At 36.8% G+C, this 22,125-nt stretch overlaps 1 protein-coding gene across 1 annotated transcript in view; it reads left to right on the forward strand.

The window, feature by feature from the left end:
• Positions 1-22,125, forward strand: part of PTEN (phosphatase and tensin homolog) — an 89,147-nt gene that overhangs the window by 20,953 nt on the left and 46,069 nt on the right. Inside the window, exon 2 of the mRNA XM_077755230.1 lies at positions 3,877-3,961. Within this exon, the coding sequence (XP_077611356.1) occupies positions 3,877-3,961 (85 nt within the window). The remainder of the gene's footprint in view (positions 1-3,876; positions 3,962-22,125) is intronic.

Genomic DNA, 22,125 nt, shown 5'->3' on the forward strand with positions numbered 1-22,125 from the left:
ATGGAGATAATTGTAAAACAGTTACAAAATCTTTTATAGAAATACTGCAGGTGCATTGTACCAAAAATAGAAAACATAAAACAAAAATGAGAAAAATATATATTTCTGCCACCTAGAGATGATTACTTTTAGTACCTTAGTTTGTAAGTCTTTTTGTCTACAGATGTAGACAGATCTTTTTGTCTGCGTATCCATACATATGGATATATATGCATTATTATGCCAGCGTGGCGTAATGCTATATGTTCTCTTTTGAAACCTTTATTTCAGTGAATAATAATAATAATGTCTACTTTTCCATTTCAGTAAATTTTCATCTTATCTAATGCCCAGATCATATTCATATTTCTCTAGTTGGCTCAGAGATGTTCTTTATAGCTGGTTTGTCTAGAACAATATCCAGAACAGCATTGTACGTGTGAACTTGGCTCTTAGAACCCTTAAGTCTTTTTAAATCAAGGGTAGCTACCCATCCCTCCCCTCCTCACCTTTTAAAAAGGCATTTGAGGGATGCCTGGATGACTCAGTTGGTTAAGCATCTGACTTTGGCTCAAGTCATAATCTCACAGTTTGTGGGTTTGAGCCCCACATTGGGCTCTCCGATGACGGCTCAGAGCTTGGATCCTGCTTTGGATTCTGTGTCTCCTTCTCTCTCTCTGCCCCTCCCTGGCTCATGTTCTGACTCTGTCTCTCAAAAACAAATAAACATTCAAAAAATAAATAAATAAAAAGGCATCTGAGCATAGACTGGATCATGTACTATAGAGCTTTTGAATTTATCCAGTTTATTCGCTCATAATGTCAGTTATCTTGTTTTCTTACTCTTGTAAATGAATAGTTCTGTCTAAGTGCTTGGTGGATTCACAGGTTGAATATAGCTTGGCTATCATAGATAATGCTATGTCCTTCATAATATATCACATCAAAAGTTATAGGATCTCAACTTGATGATGCTGAGATTGACCACTGAAATTAGGTGGTGGCAGTCTTTTCTGCCCATTGTTACCTTACAGTAGAAAGTATTTTGTGCGGTATTACTTTGTAAGAAAGTTCAGTTCTTTTTTTTTATTATTTAAAACAAATTTTTAAGTGTTTATTCTCTGAGTGGGGGAGGGGCAGAGAGAGGACGACAGAATCTGAAGCAGGCTCCAGGCTCTGAGCTGTCAGAACAGAGCCTGATGTGGGGCTTGGGCTCATGAACTGTGAGATCATGACCTGAGCTGAAGTCTGACACTTAACCGACTGACCCACACAGGTGTCCCAGAGAGTTCAGTTCACCATCCACTCACTTATTGGTTTAGAACCAGTTGTTGATCTTTGGCTAATCAATAATTTTATTAGGGTTTGCAAAAATATGATTTTTAAAGTTCTGTTTTCTTGTGTTTTTCTGTAAAGTATGTCTTTATCATATGAAATTGGGCTATTTGGTTGCCCTGAAATATAGTACCTGCAGGAAAAGTAGCATAAATACTTAATCTGCCCCTGTTAGCTATTTTCAAAGTAAAGAAAGAACTATTCTAATAGCCACTTCAAATATATGAAAAAGAGATTTTGTTCTTTTTTTCTTTTGAACATCTTTATAGACTCCAAGTTTTAATTTTATTTAGGGTATTTTAATTTACTAGCATTTAAATTTTTCCTTTGATGTTCAGATTGTTACAGTTTTAGTTATTGGGATGTCCTTCATGTCAGCTTCTTTGTCTGATATAGATCATTAGTCTCTGTACACCTTTCATGTTCTCTGGCACAGAAAGAAATCCCAGGCTCACCTTGTACCTTCCTGCCTCTTACCAGTCATCAACTGTTGTTCCAAGAAGTTTAGTACCTTTTGATGTTTTATGATATTAGAGATGAAGTCTGGGTTTTAGGATTGCTTACTTCTGCTAAGGTAACATGCTTTTAGGCCATTTCAGTGAAAAGACCTGGAGAACATAGATTTTTAACAAATGTGAGTTCATATTTAATCAGTGTTTTTACTTTGATATTTGATTTTTTAAATTACTTTTTTAATGTTTATTTTTGAGAGAGAGAGAGAGAGAGAAAAGAGGGTGTGTATACGGAGGAAGGGCAGAGAGAGAGCAATGGAAACAAGGCTCTTGAAGCCAGTAACTATGAAACCATAACCTGAGCTGAAGTCAAGAGTTGAATGCTTAACTGACTGAGCCACCCAGGCACCCCACTGATATCTTGATTTTATAATGGTATCTCTTATGCCTATTATCATGAGTCTTAAAATATTAGCATAATTTCATTTTCCCCTACAATATAAAGAAAAAAAGCTTGAGGATATCCAGACTGATATTAGTAAAAATGAACTCTCAGAAGTTTAAAATTTCTTTGTAATTCTTTTTGTTCTTATATTGTCCTTCCTAACAAGAAGTACAGTACAATTGCAGTGTCCAAATAAAAATTCTTTCTCCTGGTTGTCAAACTGATATTTAGTCATGTTTGTTGTTGCTGTTATTTTAATGTATGCTTCTCCCCTTCCCCTGCCTCTTCCCTTCTCTATGAAACAAACATTTGTATTAGTTTCTCAGTTATCATTTGTGTGAGTGTTTGTGTGTATATGTTTTGTGTGCACATGTGCATTGAAAAGTTCAGATTCAAGCAAATATATGTGTACATGTTCTTTCATCCAAAAAGTAAATATTTTTCATATAAAAGGTAGTATACTGTATATGTTGTGCTTTTTTTTCCTTAAAATATTTTTTAGGTCTGTTCAATCAATGTGTGATAAACTATGGATAAAACCTTTTTAAAAATTATAATATTAAAATAGAAGCTTTTGGTAATTTGATAATTCTTTTTGGATTAAAAATAATTGAAATCAACTCAACAATGTGAATGCAGCAGAAAGTGAAGGAAAAAAAAAGATCTAGAAAAGGGCACTGGATTTGGTGAATTTTGAATTGTATTTGAAAAATGAATGGGTCCAGAAGTAGGTAGGCAGGACACTTTAGGGATAGTGTTGAAGAGTGGCTTTTGCCAGATTAGCCTGGCTGTCTTGGAAGGTCCATGTCAGAAAATTATGAGATTGAAGAGAGGGATAGTGGAGCTCAAGAAGAAATGAGTGCTGGTATGATCCAAAATACATAGAAATGTAGATTTTTTTGTGTGGGTTTTTTTTTTTAATGCATCTGGAGTGCAGAAGTTTGTGTTTATGCCGACTATAGTGTGTGACATAAATGAATAGAATGGCATGCTAAATGTTGATTACCTTGATGGAAAACAAGAATAAGTTTCTACCTTAGTTCGGTATTACCAGGTTTCAAATAGCAAGGACTGGAAGAGATCACTGTGGTTGTTTCAGCCCAATCATGTGGAATAGGAAATTGAAGCCTGAAAATGTAAAGTCACATGTCTAAATTATATAACTGGTTAGAGGAACAGCCAGGCCTTAAATCTGGCTTCCTAATTCTTAATTGTAGCTCCCTTTCTCTATGCTGTGGTACCTTTTATAATCATGAAAAAATTAGAAGTTGTGTAGCTATTTTTGTCTTTATTTTGATACTTGGTTTTTGTCCCAAGATAACTTGAGTTCTTGATTTATAAAGTCTGAGGTTTTTGTTTTTCGTGTGCATATGCCGAAGTACTGTAAATGTGGAAGTTAGTTTTTTCCTTGAGGGCATTTTTAATGTCCTAGGTAGAGGGATTTGAAAATTACTTGTATCATTATTTTGAGGATCTTTTTTGGAATTGATGTATTCACCTGTGTTTCTTAATTATGCATGATGGTTTATAAATAGATACATTATAAATACATTTGACAGCCTTTTGCTAGCATAGGTAATTTCTGTAATCAGCTAATGCTTTAAAAATGTACATGTAGCTTGCATTATTGCATATTTCAGATATTTCCTTAACTTAAGTACTCAGATATTTATCCAAACATTATTGCAATGGGGTTTCCTGCAGAAAGACTTGAAGGCGTATACAGGAACAATATCGATGATGTAGTAAGGTAAGAACTCTTAATTTTCTGTTTCAAGTATTGATGTTTTCATGCTGTATTTTCATGTAGAGAAGATTTCTAAACAATAGAAGATGATGTACTCATAAACTTTATTTTTATTATGTTGGTGCTCTGTATGGCTTTGTTTGTTTATTTAATGGACTTAAGTGGGGTACAACTCTGTTAATAAGAACTGACCTTTGACATCATCAGGTGTTTGTGATTAATTTCATAGACTCCATACAATACTTCTTAACCAAGTTAATGCCTGGATTCCATTACACTATGGTTTTTGTCTTCTGTTTCACAGTAGGGGATGAGGTTTAAAATCAAGTGGATTCATTCACTTAAATTTATTCATCCTAAGGTAGAGATGAGCAATAACATGTATTTTTTACATAGAGCAGTTTATAATGGGGTATAAGTGTACCAAGCATTTGAATAAGTATTTGGTAGAGGATCTGGACAGGAATTGGTGGGCAAACCACAGTCTGACTCTGTCTCTTTTATAAACTTGCATAATTTTCTAAGTGTAATTATTCCGTTCAGAACAATATTTCTCAAGGCCCATTTAAATTTTAATACATTTATAACCTAAGAGTACATATATGTTTTATGAGAGAAGGAATTTGTGTCTACTCTGTAATCTCAATATATTTTCTCATTCCAAAGCAAAAAATACATGTATGAAAAATTAACTGTAAATGTCAGTTGAAACTTCAGTGGTTTTTATTTTGGATTATTCCCTTCATGCTCTTTTAGAAATCTCTTTCTTGAAGACTGAATTTAAATTTTTGCTGAGAATTAAATGTTATAGTGAGTGGGAGAACGCTTTGTAAAGCATTATATAGACGAGACATAGAGTCCTTTTATAATAGTTGTTTAAACACATGAATCGACCTTTGTCCTTAAATGAGTGAGCCACAAGTTGTTTTTCTAAGTGGTTAGTTTTTACCAATTTGCTTTGAACCTATGTATATTTAAATTTTGCCATATTAAGTTGTGTCCAGTTGGACTTTCTTAAGTGTTTCTTTTCTGTGCAGGATTAGTAAATGTTGGTGTCTACAGAAACTACAGAAAAACCCAAACCTACTTCTTTGTAGTTTCTATTACAACGATAACTACATGAGGCTGTTAGAAGTGCTCTTTAAGAACTTGAAAATAGGGAAATAAATTTGTTTTCTCCTAGTTAGGTGGGACACAGTCGGAACGATGCTTAACATCACAGATGCATGAGAGCAACACTGTCACACGGTTTAGTCGGTGACAGTACACATGTACAGAAAATGTGGTGGGTGGTAGGGAAAAGAATGAGGGATGTAAATTTTGAATCTGGAGAAGAGGAGTGTCTGGAATAGGAGTTTGCAGTTATCAGACTTGTGTTCTCTCCGATGGTACAGGAGTGTCCCTCAGGCCTCCTATGACCTAGTCAAGACACTCTCCCGGGTGACACTCTTATATTACTGCTTTTTCATTCTGTGTCCACCAAATACTGACTCACTCAAATCAGGTTAGTAGTCATCTGGAAGAGGAGTATGACTAGTCTGGGTAGAGGACGAGTTTTCTGATCACTGTAAGGGTATCCTCGTGGTAAATTAACCTGCTGTGCTAGTTTTGCTTGGTTCTCTTGTCTTCTGACTGAATTAGTTTCTTCTGACTTGTTAGTCACGAGGCTGATTGATCATATTTTAGGTTACTGATAAAGTTCAGTTTCTGGATCTGTACATTGCATTTTCAGACCTTAGATTTTGATAACTTCACCAAGAATATACTTTGCTGGGAAGTGTTTTGATATGTCGTTTTCTGACTTCATAGAGCACCCGCATGAATTAATGCCACTGAATTATGATTTCCAAATTTGGGGGGCGCCTGGGTGCCTCAGTCAGTTGAACATCCTGCTTCAGCTCACGTCATGATCTCACGGTCTGTGGGTTCGAGCCCCGCATCGGGCTCTGTGCTGACAGCTAGATCAGAGCCTGGAGCCTGCTTCAGATTCTGTGTCTCCCTCTCTCTCTGACTGTCCCCTGCTCACGCTGTCTCTCTATCTCTCTCTCAGAAATTAAAAAAAAAAAAAAGAAAAACATTAAAAGATTTCCAAATTTGGGGCTCCTGGGTGACTCAGTCAGTTAAGTGTCTGATTTTGGCTCAGGTTATGATCTCGCAGTTCATGAGTTCAAGCCCCGAGTCGGGCTTTGTGCTGACAGCTCAGAGCCTGGAGCCTGCTTTGGAGTCTGTGTCTTCCTCTCTCTCTGCCCCTCTCCTGCTCATGCTCGCCGACGAGCACTCTCTGTCTTACTCTGTCTCTCTCTCTCTCTCAAAAATAAAATTTTAAAAAGTTTTAAAAAGTTAAAAAAAATTCCCAAATTTAATTTGTAATTGGTCACCAAGATTGAAGTTTATTCTGTCTGCTTTAATGTATCTAGCTTTTTTGTCTAGTTCTTGCCTTTTTCAAACATTATTCCTTAAAAAAATATGTACATGGTTTGTTAGTTAGCCAGTAGTTGCTTTAGCCAACTGACCTTGTCACTCCTATGGTAATGGCAGTGGTAATAGCATATAAATAATGTGGAATTATCTGTGGAATATAATACCTATGCTGTGCCTGGTTTGTCTTGCCCTCCCACATTTTTAATTGGGGGATAAATGGCTAGTGAGGTTTTGTTGGCTTCCGTTGCTCACTCCACTCCCCTTGTATGAGAGAAAGGGTGAACAGGTAGCTGTAGTTTTTCCCTGTGAAATGAAATAAAAATAAATAACTTGCAAGTAGTTTGCCTGTTAGGATTAACCTCTCCAAGGGAATGGCTGTCTCTAGTACCTAAATGATTGATTTTCTTGTTTGGTTCCCACGTTATTGGAGACATTAGTAATGATCAGTAGTGAATCCTTTTTGGGTCAAAGATGATCATGTCTCCATGAAAAATGTGTCTTTATTTTCTTGTAAGTTTTCTCTCAGCAAACATTTCCAGTTGGATTTTCCTTTGCCCTCTTATTCCATGTGTTTTCTGTGATTTCCCCCCAAACAAGAAATACGGTGCCAGGTTCACACTTGGTTGAGCATCTTTGCTCTGAGTAAAAGAAACTCACATTGCAAATGCTTTTATGCTTAAATTAGGCAGTATTTAACTGTTTTGGGATATGGTTTATTACGGCAACGTGAAATTTTATACTTGTACTGAAGAGACAGATATTTAAGTTCTTCTTTAACTGCAAATGTTTTGTTTAATAAGCAATCAGAATTGACAGGACACGGACATCTCAAAAAGGGAAGTTGAAGGCTAAACTCTTCCCAGATTGTTTTTTCTTTTCCTCCTATTAACCACCTTCTCTCCCCTCCTTTCTTGCCACTAAGATCTTGCTCTGACCTGGTGGTAATTTGAAACAATGTTTTATTCAGATAATTGATTATTCTTTGATATGTGTGGTAATCTTATCCCTCAGGCTAATATTGAAGTTTCCCTAATTTATATGTTATCTGGTATAAATCTAAGCAGTCTTTAACAAAGTGATGCATTATGTGTTTAACAGACATAGCTTAGGAACTGGTCTATACTTAATAAATCAGACAAATGTAGGTTTAATAGAGTTGTGAACTGGCTTTCTTACTGCAGAACCTTTAATATACGACTATGCCTTGTAAATCTCCCAAGAGTGAAACTTGAATGTGCTGCTTTTCTTTTCCTTTTTTTTTCTTTCTCTTCTCCTTTACTTCCCCTTTCTCTCTTTCTTTTCTTTTGTAGTATATTAAATATCTTCTAAACAGTGTTCCTTAGAGCACAATTTGGGAAGTGCTGAAAATGAAAAAAGATGCATATAACAATATTTCCTCTTAGTCTGAAATCAGTAGGAAGTAATTTGCTTCCTCTTTTATTGGAAAGATGTTAGATGTGGGTGGATTCCCTTATTTATTGTAAGGAAATGCTTTAAGCTTAGTCTTCTGATATATAGTGATTTTTTTTAAAGAAAAAAACTTCATTCATTGTCTTTCATCCTCTCAGCTTTTTAATGTGTGTGTGTGTGTGTGTGTGTGTGTGTATGCAGCTGTATTACAGATTCAGGTGCATCTTCTAGCTTTCCTCTTTTATACATTTTCTTGCTGAAGAAACTTCACATATTCTTTTCTTAATTATATGTTGATCTCTCAATCAGCCTTAATTATGTGTTGATATTCCATTAAAAAGGAAGTGTTTGTCATCCCAACGTTATCATTATTGGTTATTCAGTTAAAAAATTAAAAAAGGATTATATAGAGGAAAGCTTCAAAAGAATTTAGAGGGAAGAATGTCAGTTCCATTGTCCCTTTTCAACAATTTTTGACTTCTTCCTTGTATTGCCTTTCTTTTTCCTGCTTTCTTTTTTTCTTTATTGAGGTGAAAATTACATAACATAAAATTAATCATTTTAAACTCTACACTTCAGTGACATTTGGTATTTTCACAATGTTATGTAACCACCACCTCTTTTAAGATCCAAAATGTTTTTATCAGCCTAAAAGAAAACCCTCTACCCATTGGCTGCCTCCCACTTCTTTTGTTAGTCTTATTTCCTTAAAATGGCAGTCTTCACAGATTTGACAGTGTTTATAGTATCTGCCCAATTCAATTTTTGATGTTTTAATAATAGGTAACATTTATTGTACATTTACTTATATACATGTGTTGCTTTTGTACAAGTGGTTTACATGTGTCATCTTTTTTTAAAATTTTACTTATTTTGAGAGAGAGAGTGAGAGTGCGAGCAATGAGGGGAAGTGCAAAGAGAGAGAGAGAGAATTCCAAGCAGGTTCTGCGTTGTCAGCGCAGAGCCCCATTTGGGGCTTGATCTCATGAATGATGAAATCATGCCTGATCCGAAATCAAAAGTCAGATGCATAACTGACTGAGTTACCCAGGTGCCCCTACAATGTGTCATCTTATTAAAAAATTATAGTTTTTAATAAGTCCCTATTCATGTATGGTTTTAAAGAAGTTAGTTTCCCCAAGTACCAGAGCTGGTTAAGTAGTGAGGCTTAGGGTTGAGTCTGGTCTGTCAGATTCCAAAGCCGATTTCCTTAGTAGCCATATGATCCTATATATCAGAGAACACAATGTTTTATCATATATGTTTACCAGAGGTTATCTACCATGTATAGGTAAATGCCAGAAAATTTATTTTAGGATTTGAGTTTCCAGATTGAAAAAAGCTGTATAGTGCCAAGCATAATGAATGAAAACAGGCCAATACCAGGCAATTATTATGAAATTTCTTTTTTTTTTTTTTAAGTGTTTATTTATTTTGAGACAGCATGTGCCTGGGAGGAGGGGCAGAGAGAAGGAAAGACAGATAATCTCAAGCAGGCTTCTTGCTGCAAGGGCAGAGCCAGACAGGGCTTGATCTCACAACCCTGGGACCATGACTCAAGCCAAAATCAAGTCAGATGCTCAATTAGCATCTGGGAGCCACCTAGGCACCCCTTAAATTACTTCAAGCACACCAGAAATAATGAAAATGTCTCAAAAGCTTTCAGGGTCACTTAGGAGGGTTTAGGAATATACATGACATCCAGCTTTTCAGCGTGTGAGAATTAATGATGGACGGTGGAGATATAGCGTGTCAAGTTCTACGTTCAGCATAACGTTCTGTATCTAGCCAAACCACCAGTCAAGTGCCAGAGGAAGAAAGAAGGACATTCAAGAGCAACAGCAAAAACTTGTATCCGTGTATTCCGTTTCTTAGAAAATTATTAGGCATTGTGTCCTAACAAAACGAGAATAAACCATGAGAGAAGAGAACAGGGCTTCATTAAATAGAAGCTCCAACTCTGAAGCCAGAGAGGAAAGCCCTGGGATGACAACCAAGTCCCCAGCTGAAGAGTGGCTAGTTCTGGCTGAGCAGTGTGCCGAAGGGCACTGAAGAGGACGAGGAGTAGGACTGATACATGGGTATTGAAATGTGGGGAAATATGATCGATTCTTAGACAAATAGGTGAATTAGGATAGGAAGCAAATGTTAACATCTGTTGATTGGCTTCTTAACCACAAACTGTCATATTGCCATTTAAGGTAGGGATTAAGAGTGAAATGTGGAGGTGCTGCTGGTTTTTTAGCTTCGTCTACCGTGGCAGAAGATATGTAGGTAATTGATAAAACTGTAAGAAGCAGTGGTATGTGTGTTATATAGAAATGCTGAATTAAATACCAGGAAAAAGAACATGGTAGTTGAGGATGGTTACTTTTGGAGAAGACCCAGGAATAGATGAATGAATAGAGCTGGAGGTGAATATTTTTTATTGTAAAATTATATATATATACATATGTATACACCTATAAATATATACAATACAATTTACCATTTTCACCATTTCTGAGTATACCAGTGGCATTAGGCTACACATTGTGCAGCCATCACCACTATCCATCTCAAACTTTTTATCACCACAGCTTGTACCCATTAAAAAGAAACTCCCCATTCTCCCTACTCTCAGCCTGACAACCTCTCTTCTACTTTTCTGTCTCTATGTATTCATTCCGGGTACCTTATGTAGGTGGAGTCATGCAATATTTGTCTTTTTGTGACTGACTTAGTGTAACATAGCATGTGACTTCACTTAGCATAATGTCTTCAAGGTTCATTCATGTTCTGGCCTGTGTCAGGATTTTCTTCCATTGTATGTATATACCACATTCTGTTTATCTGCTCATCCACTGATGGACATTTGGGTTGCTTCTGCCTTTTGACTATTGTATATAAGGCTGGTGTGAACACAGGTGTACCAATATCTGTTCAAGTCCCTGCTTTCAGTTTGTTTGGTTGTACACCCAGAAATGGAATGAATGACTGGACTAAATGATAATTCTGTGTTTAATTTTTTGAGGAACTGCCATAGTGTTTTCTACAGTGGCTATATCGTTTTTCATTCCTACCAGCAAGTACAAGTGTTCTGATTTCTCTACACCCTCCTCAACACTTGTTATTTTCTGCGGCCTTTTTTTTTTTTTTTAAAGAGCCATCTTAATGGGTGTGAAGTAGTATCTCGTGTTTTTTTTTCCTTCCCTGTCTTTATTTTATTTTATTGTTATTTTTTAATGTTTAGTTATTTTCGAGAGAGAGACAGAGTGTGAGTGGGGTAAGGGCAGAGAGAGAGGGAGATGTATTATCCAAAGCAGGCTCCAGGCTATCAGCACAAAACCCAATGCAAGGTGCTAACCTGCTAACTGTAAGATCATGACCTGAGCTGAAGTCAGACACTCAACTGACTGAGCCACCCAGGCAGCCCCCTGTCTTTATTTTAAACCACTGTAACTTGGAGAAATCACACACCTCACAGAAGCAGAGACCTGAGAAATTTCCCCCTCCCCTTGGTAACTGACCTTTCCTGCAAACCCTTTCTTTCAAAGCAAGAGGGAGAGGATGAAGCATAAAAGAACCCGTATTTTACCTAGAATCTTTCCAAGATTTTTCCCATTCTTCTTAGTTTTGGGTATGATAGCTGATAGTTTCTTCATTTGCTAGGAACCAGAGCTCTGGGAAATCATGTTAACCACTTGGCCACTCTCAAGTACCGAGGCCTAGTGTTTTAAAACATGAAGAAATGCTAAAAGGATCTTAGAGGAATTTAAAATGTGTGCGTTGGATGCATAAATACTTTTAGCATGCATGCATACAATGGCTGTATAATTATCTTAAAAAATTTTTTTTAATGTTTTTTATTTATTTTTGAGAGTCAGAGAGAGACAGTGCGAGCAGGGGAGGGTCAGAGAGAGAGGGAGACACAAACTCCAAAGACAGGCTCCAGACTCTGAGCTAGCTGTCAGCACAAAGCCTGACGTGGGGCTCGAACCCACAAACCATGAGATCATGACCCAAGCCGAAGTTGGATGCTTAACCTACTGAGCCACCCAGGCACCCCAGCTATATAATTATCTTGAGACAACTTCCAAAGTCTAAATTTGAGGCTTACGATCTCCCTTCTTGGAAGGCCTATTTAAGCATCTAGTAAGTTGAGTCTTAATATTTTTACTACCTAATATTTTTACCGCCTTCCAACTCTACCTCCCTCTGTTCCTCTTTTAAGTTTGAGTCCAAACAAGTATAGCACAAGTTCCAGAAAATGACCAGTGAATTTTGATCTTTGAGGATTCCACTTTTGTGTATATTTGCTAAATGATAAATTTTTTTAATGTTTATTTTTGAGAGAGAGAGACAGAGCGTAAGCTGGAGAGAGGCAGAGAGAGAGGGAGGGAGAGAGAGAGAGACACAGAATCTGAAACAGGCTCCAGACTCTGAGCTGACAGTACAGAACCCGACGTGGGACTTGAACTTGGGATTGGCAAGATCGTGACCTGAGCTGAAGTCAGCCGCTTAACTGACTGAGCCACAAAGGTGTCCCATGTGATACTTTTTTAAATTGCGGCATATAGTTAATATACATGTTATATTAGTTTCAGGTGTACAACATAGTGATTGGACAATTTTATGCATTATGTTATGCTCACCACAAGTGTAACTACTGCCTGTCAGCATACAGCTCTGTTATACTACCATTGATTATATTCCCCGTGGTGTACCTTTCATTCCTATGACTTCTTCATTCCATAACTGCAAGCCTGTATCTCCCACTTGCCTTCACCCATTTTGTCCATACCCTTACCCGCTTCCCTCTGGCAACTATCAGTTCTCTGTATTTACAGGTCTGTTTCTGCTTTTTGTTTGTGTATTGTTTTCCAGATTATACATATATGAGTGAAATCATACGGTATTTGTCATTTGCTGACTGACTTCACTAATGTAACATAAAACCATCTAGGTCCATCCATGTTGTTACAAATGGCAAGATCTCCTTTTTCTAATGGCTGAGTAATAATTCCATTATGTTTGTGTCATCAGTCACGTCTTTTTTATTCATTTATCAATGGACACTTGGATATTGTAAATAATGTTGCAGTAAACATAGGGGTGCATGTATCATTTTGAAATAATGTTTTAGTTTTCTTTGGCTAGATACCCAGGAGTGGAGTTAGTGGATCATGTGGTATTTCTATTTTTAATTTTTAAAAAAATGTTTATTTTGAGAGAGAGAGAGGGAGGACATACATTTGCACAGGGGAGGGGCAGAGAGAGGGAGAGAGAGAATCCCAAGTAGGCTCCATGCTCAGTGCAGAGCCCAGTGTGGGGCTTGGTCAGATTCTTAACCAGCTGAGGCATCTAGGTGCTCCCTATTTTGAGCTTTTTGAGACACCTCCATACCGTTTTCCACAGTGGCTGCACTAATTCACATTCCTACCAACAGTGCGTTAAGGGTTCCTTTTTCTCCACATCCTTGCCAGCACTTCTTTCCTTTGGATTCTAGATGTTTTGATGGTTGTAAGGTGATACCTTAGTGTGGTTTTGGTTTGCATTTCCATAATGATTGGTGATGTTGAGCATCTTTTCATGTGCTTATTGACCATTTGTATATCTTCTTTGGAGAAATGTCTATTTAATTGTTTTGTCTATTTATAAATCGGACCTTTTTTGTTATTGTTGCTGTTGTCGAGTTCTAGGAATTCTTTATATATTCTGGGTATTAATCAGGTGCCTTGAAAATATTTTCTCCCAGTCTGTGGGCTGCTTTTTTGCTTTGTTGATAGGTGTCCTTTGATGCACAAAATGTTTAAAAGTTTGATATCGTCCAATTTAGCTATCTTTTGTTGACTGTGTTTTTGGTGACACATCCAAGAAATCATTGCTAAACTGGTATCATAAAGCTTTTCTCTTGCATTTCCTTTTAAGAGTTTATAGTGTTAGGTCTTTTTTTTTTTTTTAGGTCATTAATCCCTTTTGAGTAATTTTTGTATATGGTATAAGGGTCCAACTTAATGCTTTTACGTGAGGATATCCACTTTTCCCAGCACCATTTGTTGAAAAGACTGTCCTTTTTCCACTGAGTGGTCTTGGCACACTTGTCAAAAAATGATTTGACCACATGTACGAGAGTTCATTTCTGGTCTCTCTGTTCTGGTCCACTGACATATCTGTCTGTCTTCATGCCAGTACCATACTTTGCAGTTTAGTAGTAAATTTGACATCAGGAATTGAGAGTCGTACAACTTTATTTTTCTATTTCAGGATTGTTTTGGCCATAGAGGGTTCTTTGAGAGTCCATATGAATTTTAGGATGCAATTTTCTATTTCTGCCAAAAAAAAAAAAATCTTTGGGATTTTGATAGGAATCACATTAATCTGTAGATTTTGTTGAGTGGTGTTGAAATCTTAACAATATCAAGTCTTATCTATGACTGTGGGATGTCTGTTCATTTATTTAGGTCTTTAATTTTTTTCAACAGTGTTTGCAGTTTTTTCTGTGTATCACCTTGATTAAGTTCATTTTAGGTAATATTTTTCAGTGCTATTGTAAATGGAATTTTCCTTTTTGGATTGTTCATTGTTAGTGTACAGAAATGCAACATTTTTGCATTTTAATTTTGTATGCTGCTACTTAATTTGTTCTACAATTTTTGTGGAATCTTTAAGGTTTCCCACATATAAGAACATGTCATCTACAAACAGATAACTTCATTTTTTCCTTTCCAGTATGGATACCTATTTAGATAGAAGTGGCAAAAGTAGACTTCCTGTCTTGTTACTGACCTTAAAGGAAAATTTTTGTCTTTTACCATCGTATACCATATTAGCTGCGGTGTGGATTTTTTTTTTAATAGGCCTTATTTTTTTAAAAGTGTTTGTTTATTTTTGAGAGAGACAGAGTGTGAGTGGGGGAGGGGCAGAGAGAGGGGAGAGACAGAATCCAAAGCAGGCTCCAAGCTGTGAGCTGTCAGCACAGAGCCTGACATGGGGCTTGAACTCAGAGTGTGAGATCATGACCTGAGCCAAAGTCAGACGCTCAACCGACTGAGCCACCCAGGCTCCCCAGACCTTATTTTTTAAAGCCACTTTTCATTCACAGCTACATTCAGTAGAAAGTAGAGAAGTTTCCCATATCCTGCCTGCCCTCAAACATGTATAGTCTCCTTCACCATTTTTTAAGTTTATTTATTTTGAGAGAGAGACACCGCATGAGTGAGGGAAGGACAGAGAGAGAGAGGGAGCACATGTGGAACCTACTTGGGATTCTCTCTCCCTCTCTGTCTGCCTCTTCCTCCCTCTCTCCTTCCTTCCTTCTCTCTCTCTCATAATAAATAAATAAACATTTAAAAAAATTTTGTTCAAAACCACAGGATGTACACCGAGAGTGAACCCTAATCTAAATCATGAACTTTGTATGATATTGATGTGTCAGTATAGAAACATCAATTATAACAAATGCAGTAAAACCCTGGGTTGTGAGTAACTTGTTCTGCGAGTGTTCCACAAGATGAACAGACATTTCTAATAAATGTTAACTTGATAAATGAGCAATGTCTTGGCAGTGAGAGTAGTATATGAAGCCAAAGGTCACATGATCACTGAGAAGAACTGAGCCAATGGTTCTTCCCTCTCTCTGTCTCCCTCCCTTCTACTCAGGACTGTTGGTGATCATCTCCCATGCTCAGGCTGTGGTGTTTGACAGAAATCAGTGATTTTTCAGAACATTGGAAGGTGCCCACAACTGGCACTAATGTATTTTTATCACTTAAAGCACCTATGGACAGTCCTTTGCTATTCCAGACAAGAGTGAGTTTAGGAATGCTTTGCTTCATTCTAGGTGAGGCTGCCTACAATAGAGACCCTTTCCCCTGCTGCCTTATTGCTAGTTACATGAAATACAGTACATGACAAGAGTTTATCAATACTGCACTGTAGTCAGCATCCGTGCAAGCATATACAGTGGCTCCCATGCAGAAAAAGATTCTTTTGAGTCAATAGATAGCAGTGATTCTGTTAGTGATGGTGAAAGTCGTCCTACCCAATAACCCTCCTCTCTCCTGTCTCCCTCACACCAGCCATGAAGGTTATTAAAGGTAAGTGCAGGTTGATTTGCTTATTTTTCTTTATATTTTGTGTTTTCTGTATTTTGTATTTTATTACAGTATTGTAATAATTTTTATATGAATGTTGTTGGGTTGTGGAACAATCATCTGAATTTATTTCTTATGGGGAAATCGCTTCCATATACAAGTGCCTTGGATTACAAGCGTGTTTCCAGAACAAATTATGCTCGCAAACCAAGGTTTTACTATATACCATTAATGTTAGAGGGCATTAATAATGAAGAAGAGCCCGACATGGGGCTTGATCCCACGAACTGTAACATCATGACCTGAGATGAAATCAAGAGTTTGACACTCACCTGACTGGACCATCCCAGCGCCCCTGGGTTTTGATACATTTTAATGACATATATCCATCATTATAGTAATATACTGAGTAGTGTCAGAGCTCTGCAAGTCTGCATTCTGCTGACTCATCCCACTCCATCCTCCCTGGCCCCTAGCCTCTGGCAACTGCTGATATTTTTACTATCTTTATACTTTCGACTTTTCTAGAATGTCATATAGGTGAAATCATCCATTATGTGGCATACAAAAACTCTGCTACTTACTACACAATATGGCAGTTATGAAAAACCCACAGCACGCAAAATGGTATGGCCACTTTTGGAGACAGTTGGTGTTTTCTTACAAAACTAAACATACTCCATAAAATCAAGCAATTGCATCCCTGTGATTAGTTACTCAGAAGAGTTGAAAGCTTATATTCACACAAACATGGATGTCATGTCTTAAATGCCTGAATCTTAAAAGAGGAAAAAGCGGGATAAAAGAAGAAAAAAAACGCTGTAGATCTTAAAATCCATGTGGGGATTTCAACAAGGTGGCCTGGTTCTGTACTCATAAGCAGCGGTCAATGATAAGAACACAGATCTCTGATATTTGGAAGACAAGGTCCCATAAGCTGGTGTAGGCTGCACTAGGAATATGTACATGGCTGCCTACTGGGAGGTGAGGGGCGCTAAGGGTGAGTAGCTGCTACCATACTGAGTTGAAATTGGCTGAAAGTAACTATGATTTGCTGTCGAAGCCTTCCTCTGGAAGCTGCAAGCTTTTGAGTAGACTCCAGGGTTCCAGAATAGTTCCATCAGTCAAATTATGCCAGTGCGATATTTGTCTAGACGAGAGCATGTATTCCTGGGATTCCTAGTGTGTCATCTTCTCTCAACTAATTTTTTATTATAAGTCTTTATATATCTTTTGAAATATATGTTTATATATTATTTTGACAAAAATAATTTTAAAATGCACTTTGCAGCTTACTTAGGACTATTGCATAGGAATTCTTTGAAGAAAGAAAAGACTTCTAAAAAATAAAGACTTTATTCCCATAGCTGTCTGTAGTTCAGATTTTTATATATTGAAATTATTTGAAGTGAGGTGTAGTTGTCTTAGATATATATTCTAGATTTTCCACGTTTTGAGGATATTACCTCCTTGCTCTTGTCTAAGTTTTTAGTCTACTTTCCAAGTATGTACAGTTAAATTTTCCCATTTCCCTTTGGAAAGTGCTGTTTTCTTGCTTTTTTCCGCTTTTCCATTGTATCAAATTTATAAGGCAATGAGCCAATTGTGGGCATGAAATCCTTGGGAGGAGAGAGGAGGAAGTGGGAGGGGCAGCTATGGTGAATGTTTTCCTAAGTAATATTCAAGTTCTTTGAGAGAACTTACCCTGCCCCCTTTTAAAAAATGCTGTGATATTTTCTTTTAAATAGATTGTTTATTCTCCTGCCAGTCTCACTGTTGCTCAAAGTGCTAGATAAGAAATTGTTAAGTTCACATATTTAAGGGAGCACAAAAAGTATTTTACCAACCTTCAGTCAAACACACACACGCGCGCGCGTGCGCGTACACACACACACAACCCAAAAATCAGAAAAAAAAACAAGACCAACAGAACAACTGTAGGAAAATGCTGTAAAAGAACAGGGTCAGGGTTCTTGGTTGCACAGGACAGAAAGTAGCTCTAAATAACTTAGTCAGAAAATAATTATTTGCAAAATGTTAGCTAGTTCATAGCTTACAGCTTAGAGCCCCAGGCTGGGGACATTTGCAGAAGCTGAGGGAATCAAGGCATGGTCACCGCATTATAATAAGGGCAGTCTCTCTTTACCACACTGACTGCCATTGGACACTTGCTGTCCCAGGTCCTGCTGCGTGATTGTGCTTATTAACTTCCAGCTCTTCTGGAGATCTCTCTCGGTGACCTTACTCCTCTGCACCTTGCTTTCACCACCTAGGAGTCAGTGTCCAGAGCAGGAGGACCTAATTGGTCTCAGGCTTGCACCCATGACGAGAAAGATGGGAAGGGGAGTATTTGCTTCTCATCTTTTGAAATTCTCTCCAAATTGAAATGGTTTTGGGTATGGAGCAGCCTAAAGAAGACTAGTATCTCCTACTGATTTCTCCTACTTTACACCTCCTAACCTCAGACTCTCTCTACAACTAGAACTTGCAGGTATTCTTAAAAAAATTGTTTTCAGGGGCGCCTGGGTGGCTTAGTCGGTTAAGCGTCCGACTTTCGCTTAGGTCATGATCTCGCGGTTCGTGGGTTCGGGCCCCGCGTCGGGCTCTGTGCTGGCTGCCAGCTCAGAGCCTGGAGCCTGTTTCGGTCTGTGACTCCCTCTCTCTCTGACCCTCCCCTGCTCGCGCTGTCTCTCTCTCTCTCTCCTAGAAATAAATAAAAAAACATTAAAAAAAAAAAATTGTTTTCAGGGGCTCCTGAGTGGCTCAGTCAGTTGAGCATCCCACTTCGGCTCAGGTCATGATCTCACAGCTTGTGAGTTCAAGCCCTGCATCAGCCTCTGCTGACAGCTCAGAGCCTAGAGCCTGCTTCAAATTCTGTGTATCCCTCTTTTGCTGTACCTCCCTCTCTCACTCTGTCTCTCTCAAAAATAAACAGTAAAAAAAAAATCAAAAATTGTTTTCATTTTCATCTTAGACCTACTTTTTACAAAAATTGGATGGGAACATACTGACTGCATACTCTTTCTGCATCTTGCTTTTTTCATTGAACATACTTAGGACTTTTCCATCCTGGCATGGAGGTGGAACTCATCTTTTTTATTGGTTGTCTTTAAAACCAATGCAAAACCCTCCGATGCACATTTAGGTTATTTCTGGTTTATTACGATTGAAAACAGCACTCTAGGAAACATTTTCACACATGTATCTTGGTGTCCTTTTGCAAGTATTTACCTAAGGTAAATTCCTAGCAGTGGAGTTGCTGTAACCAGTGCCGTGGATTAAACTTTCACCCTCAAAAACACTATCATTTTATATTCTCACCAACATGTGTGAGAGTGTTTCCTCCCTCCCACAGCCTTGGCAAACTGAGTTATTATCAGACTTCAACTTTTTGCAGTTTGTTGTAATTTGATTTTTGTTTGAATTTCTTTAATTGTGAGATTAAGCCACTGTGTTTATTGGTCATACATATTTTTTCCTTTGTTTTATACATGAGTGCTGACCCCATCTTCAACTTATTTTTTAAAAATTTTTCCTAAATGAATTTTATGAACTCTTCAAAAAATAAGGAAGTTAGTGGTTCTCTTTGTTCAGTTTTATAATGCCCTGCCTCTGCTTGTCTTTTGAATTCTATAACTGCAAGATTCAGATGAAGCTATTACGAAGAGCTTGATGGATCACTCTGTTTTGCATTATTGATTGCGGACTATCTACTTTACTAATATGCATAATCATGAAATGTCAAAGATTTTTTTGTTGATAGCTGTTTTTTTAAGGAATGTTCTTTAAGAAACCACCTTGCTTAAACAGCAGAATGACAGTGCTTTTAATCCAGAAGAATGTCATGTGTCCACCACTCTTTAAGCTAAATTCTCTTGGACAGAGATGGTAGAAGTGAAAGGAATCTTAGTAGTTCATAAACCTTTTTTTTTTTTTTTTTTTTTTTAAAAGGAGTTCTGTTTTTTCTCTGGCTCTAGTGTCATATAGCTGTCTTAAGCTGTGGCGTTCTACCTTATTATTCTTTTTGATCCAGACATTTTCCTCACTCCAAGCCTTCTGTTTTGTCTTTACCATTTTTTTGTTCCTTTATATGTGCTCTTTTGTGTTCATCTATGATTATTTCCTTTTTTTTTTTCCTGGTTGTTAAACTTTTAAAATCTGAATGTTGTGGGTAAATTTCTCTGCAGCTCTAATGATTGGTTTTCTGAGAATATTTCTGTTATTTTCTCATTTGTCTTTAAACTAGTATCATTTGTAATTGTTTCTACAGAATTTTAGTTTTTAAAGTCTCTCTGTAGTCTTTCCTTTTAGATTTTGAGTTATGAATTCATAGCCTGTTATTTAAATGAAGCTTTTGAAATCCGTTTTACTGATCTGTATCATATCTAACTATGCCAGTATTTCCTTCCTTGTCTGACGTGAACTCTAAAATTATATGAACACTTTCTCCCTGTTTCCTGGCATTTCCACTCAAACTTGTTCCTCATTCTTGGTTAGAAATGTGTCCAGAATTGTAGTTTTCTTCTTTATTAATCAAGCACATCAGGAATTTGTTAGAAAACTACATATTAGAGTCTAGACAGGGTGAAAATACTTTTTCAGTAGGTATTTTGACAGTTGTAAAGTCCTAGTTATGACTACTGTATCTTTCCTATTTCAGTTTTATGTGCTTTTCCAAGAATGTACCCATTTCTACTACCTTACTAAGGCATGTGTATTGTGTTCCACTGGAGTTTTTCATAGATATATATATTTTAGACTTGTGCTGTCCAATATAGTAGCCATGAATCACATGTAGCTATTGATATTTAAAAAGTTTTTAATGTTTATTTTTAAGAATGAGAAAGTAGGGGAGGGACAAAGGTGGGGGAGGACAGAGGATCTAAAGCAGGCTCTGTGTTGAGAGCAGAGAGCCCAGTGCAGGGCTTGAACTCATGAACTGTGAAATCATGATCAGAGCTGAAGTCGGATGCTTAACTGACTGAGCCACTCAGATGCCCTAGCTATTTGTTTAAATTTAAATTAATTAAAATAAATTTACTCATTCATTTTTATTTGCTCTAGTCTAACTACAATAGCTATGTGTAGTTAGTGACTACCATGTTGGACAACATGGATACAGAACATTTTCATCATTTTGGAAAGTTCTGTTGTACAGTGCTATTATAGACAGTGCCATTTTGCTTTTCATTCTAAAAAGTTCTTATTCCTGACGATGAAATAATTACTCCTTCTGTTGCTGTCTCTGATATTAAGCAAAATAAATTTGGGATATTTTGAAGTGGGTTGCATTTTACATGTTGATAGTTATAATCAGCTTACTTTTAAAAATCAACTTTATTGAGGTATAATTTATGTGCAATAAAATGTAGCCGGTTTTAAGTTTATAGTTCAGTGAGTTTTGACATATATACACATCCATGTAAACAGCACCATAGCCAAGATTTAGAACATGCCCCTCTACCATCAGGTCCCCAACCCTGGTTCTAGGGAGTTTCTAAATCTTAATTGTAGCTAAGTTTTGCTGGTATTAATATTTTATATAAATGCAATTACATAGTATGTACTTTTTTGTGTTTGCTTTTTTTGTCTAAGCATAATTATCCCAGTTGGTGCTTATGTCAGTAATTTATTTCTTTTTATTACTGAGTAGTATTCCATTGTATGGATAGAATAGAACTTACTTATCCATTCACCTTTGATGGACATTTGGGTTGTTTTAAATTTGGGTCTATTATGAACAGAGCTGCTATGAGCATTCATGTCTTAATACTTTTGTGGACATATATTTTCATTTCTTTTGATTAAATATCCATGAGTAGAATTGCCGGGTCACATAATATAGATTAATAAGTTATTAAATGAAAAAAAAATATATGTAGCTTAATGGAGCAAAATAAAGATTATAGGAAAACTGGCACACACATTGTTAGACACAGATACCAAAATAATTCACTGGGGAGTGGATACTCCTATTAACAAATGCTTTGGAACAACTGAATGCTGGTATGAAAAATAAAATGAGCCTTGACTACTTCTCATAACATAAAAATCTCATACTGCATACAAATGGATTGTAGATGGAAACATAAAAGTAAAATTCAAAACTATAAAATAGGTAAAAACGGAGAAAAAAATCTTTGTAACCTTTGGTTTAGTAAGATTTCTTAGTACATAGAAAGTTAAGCATGTAATTAAAAAAATTCACAAATTGGACTTTATCAATATTAAAAATTTCTGTTCTTTGAAAGTCACCATTAA

Source organism: Crocuta crocuta, unplaced genomic scaffold, assembly GCF_008692635.1.
Source record: "Crocuta crocuta isolate KB4526 unplaced genomic scaffold, BGI_CrCroc_1.0 scaffold2, whole genome shotgun sequence".
Classification (NCBI taxonomy): domain Eukaryota; kingdom Metazoa; phylum Chordata; class Mammalia; order Carnivora; family Hyaenidae; genus Crocuta; species Crocuta crocuta.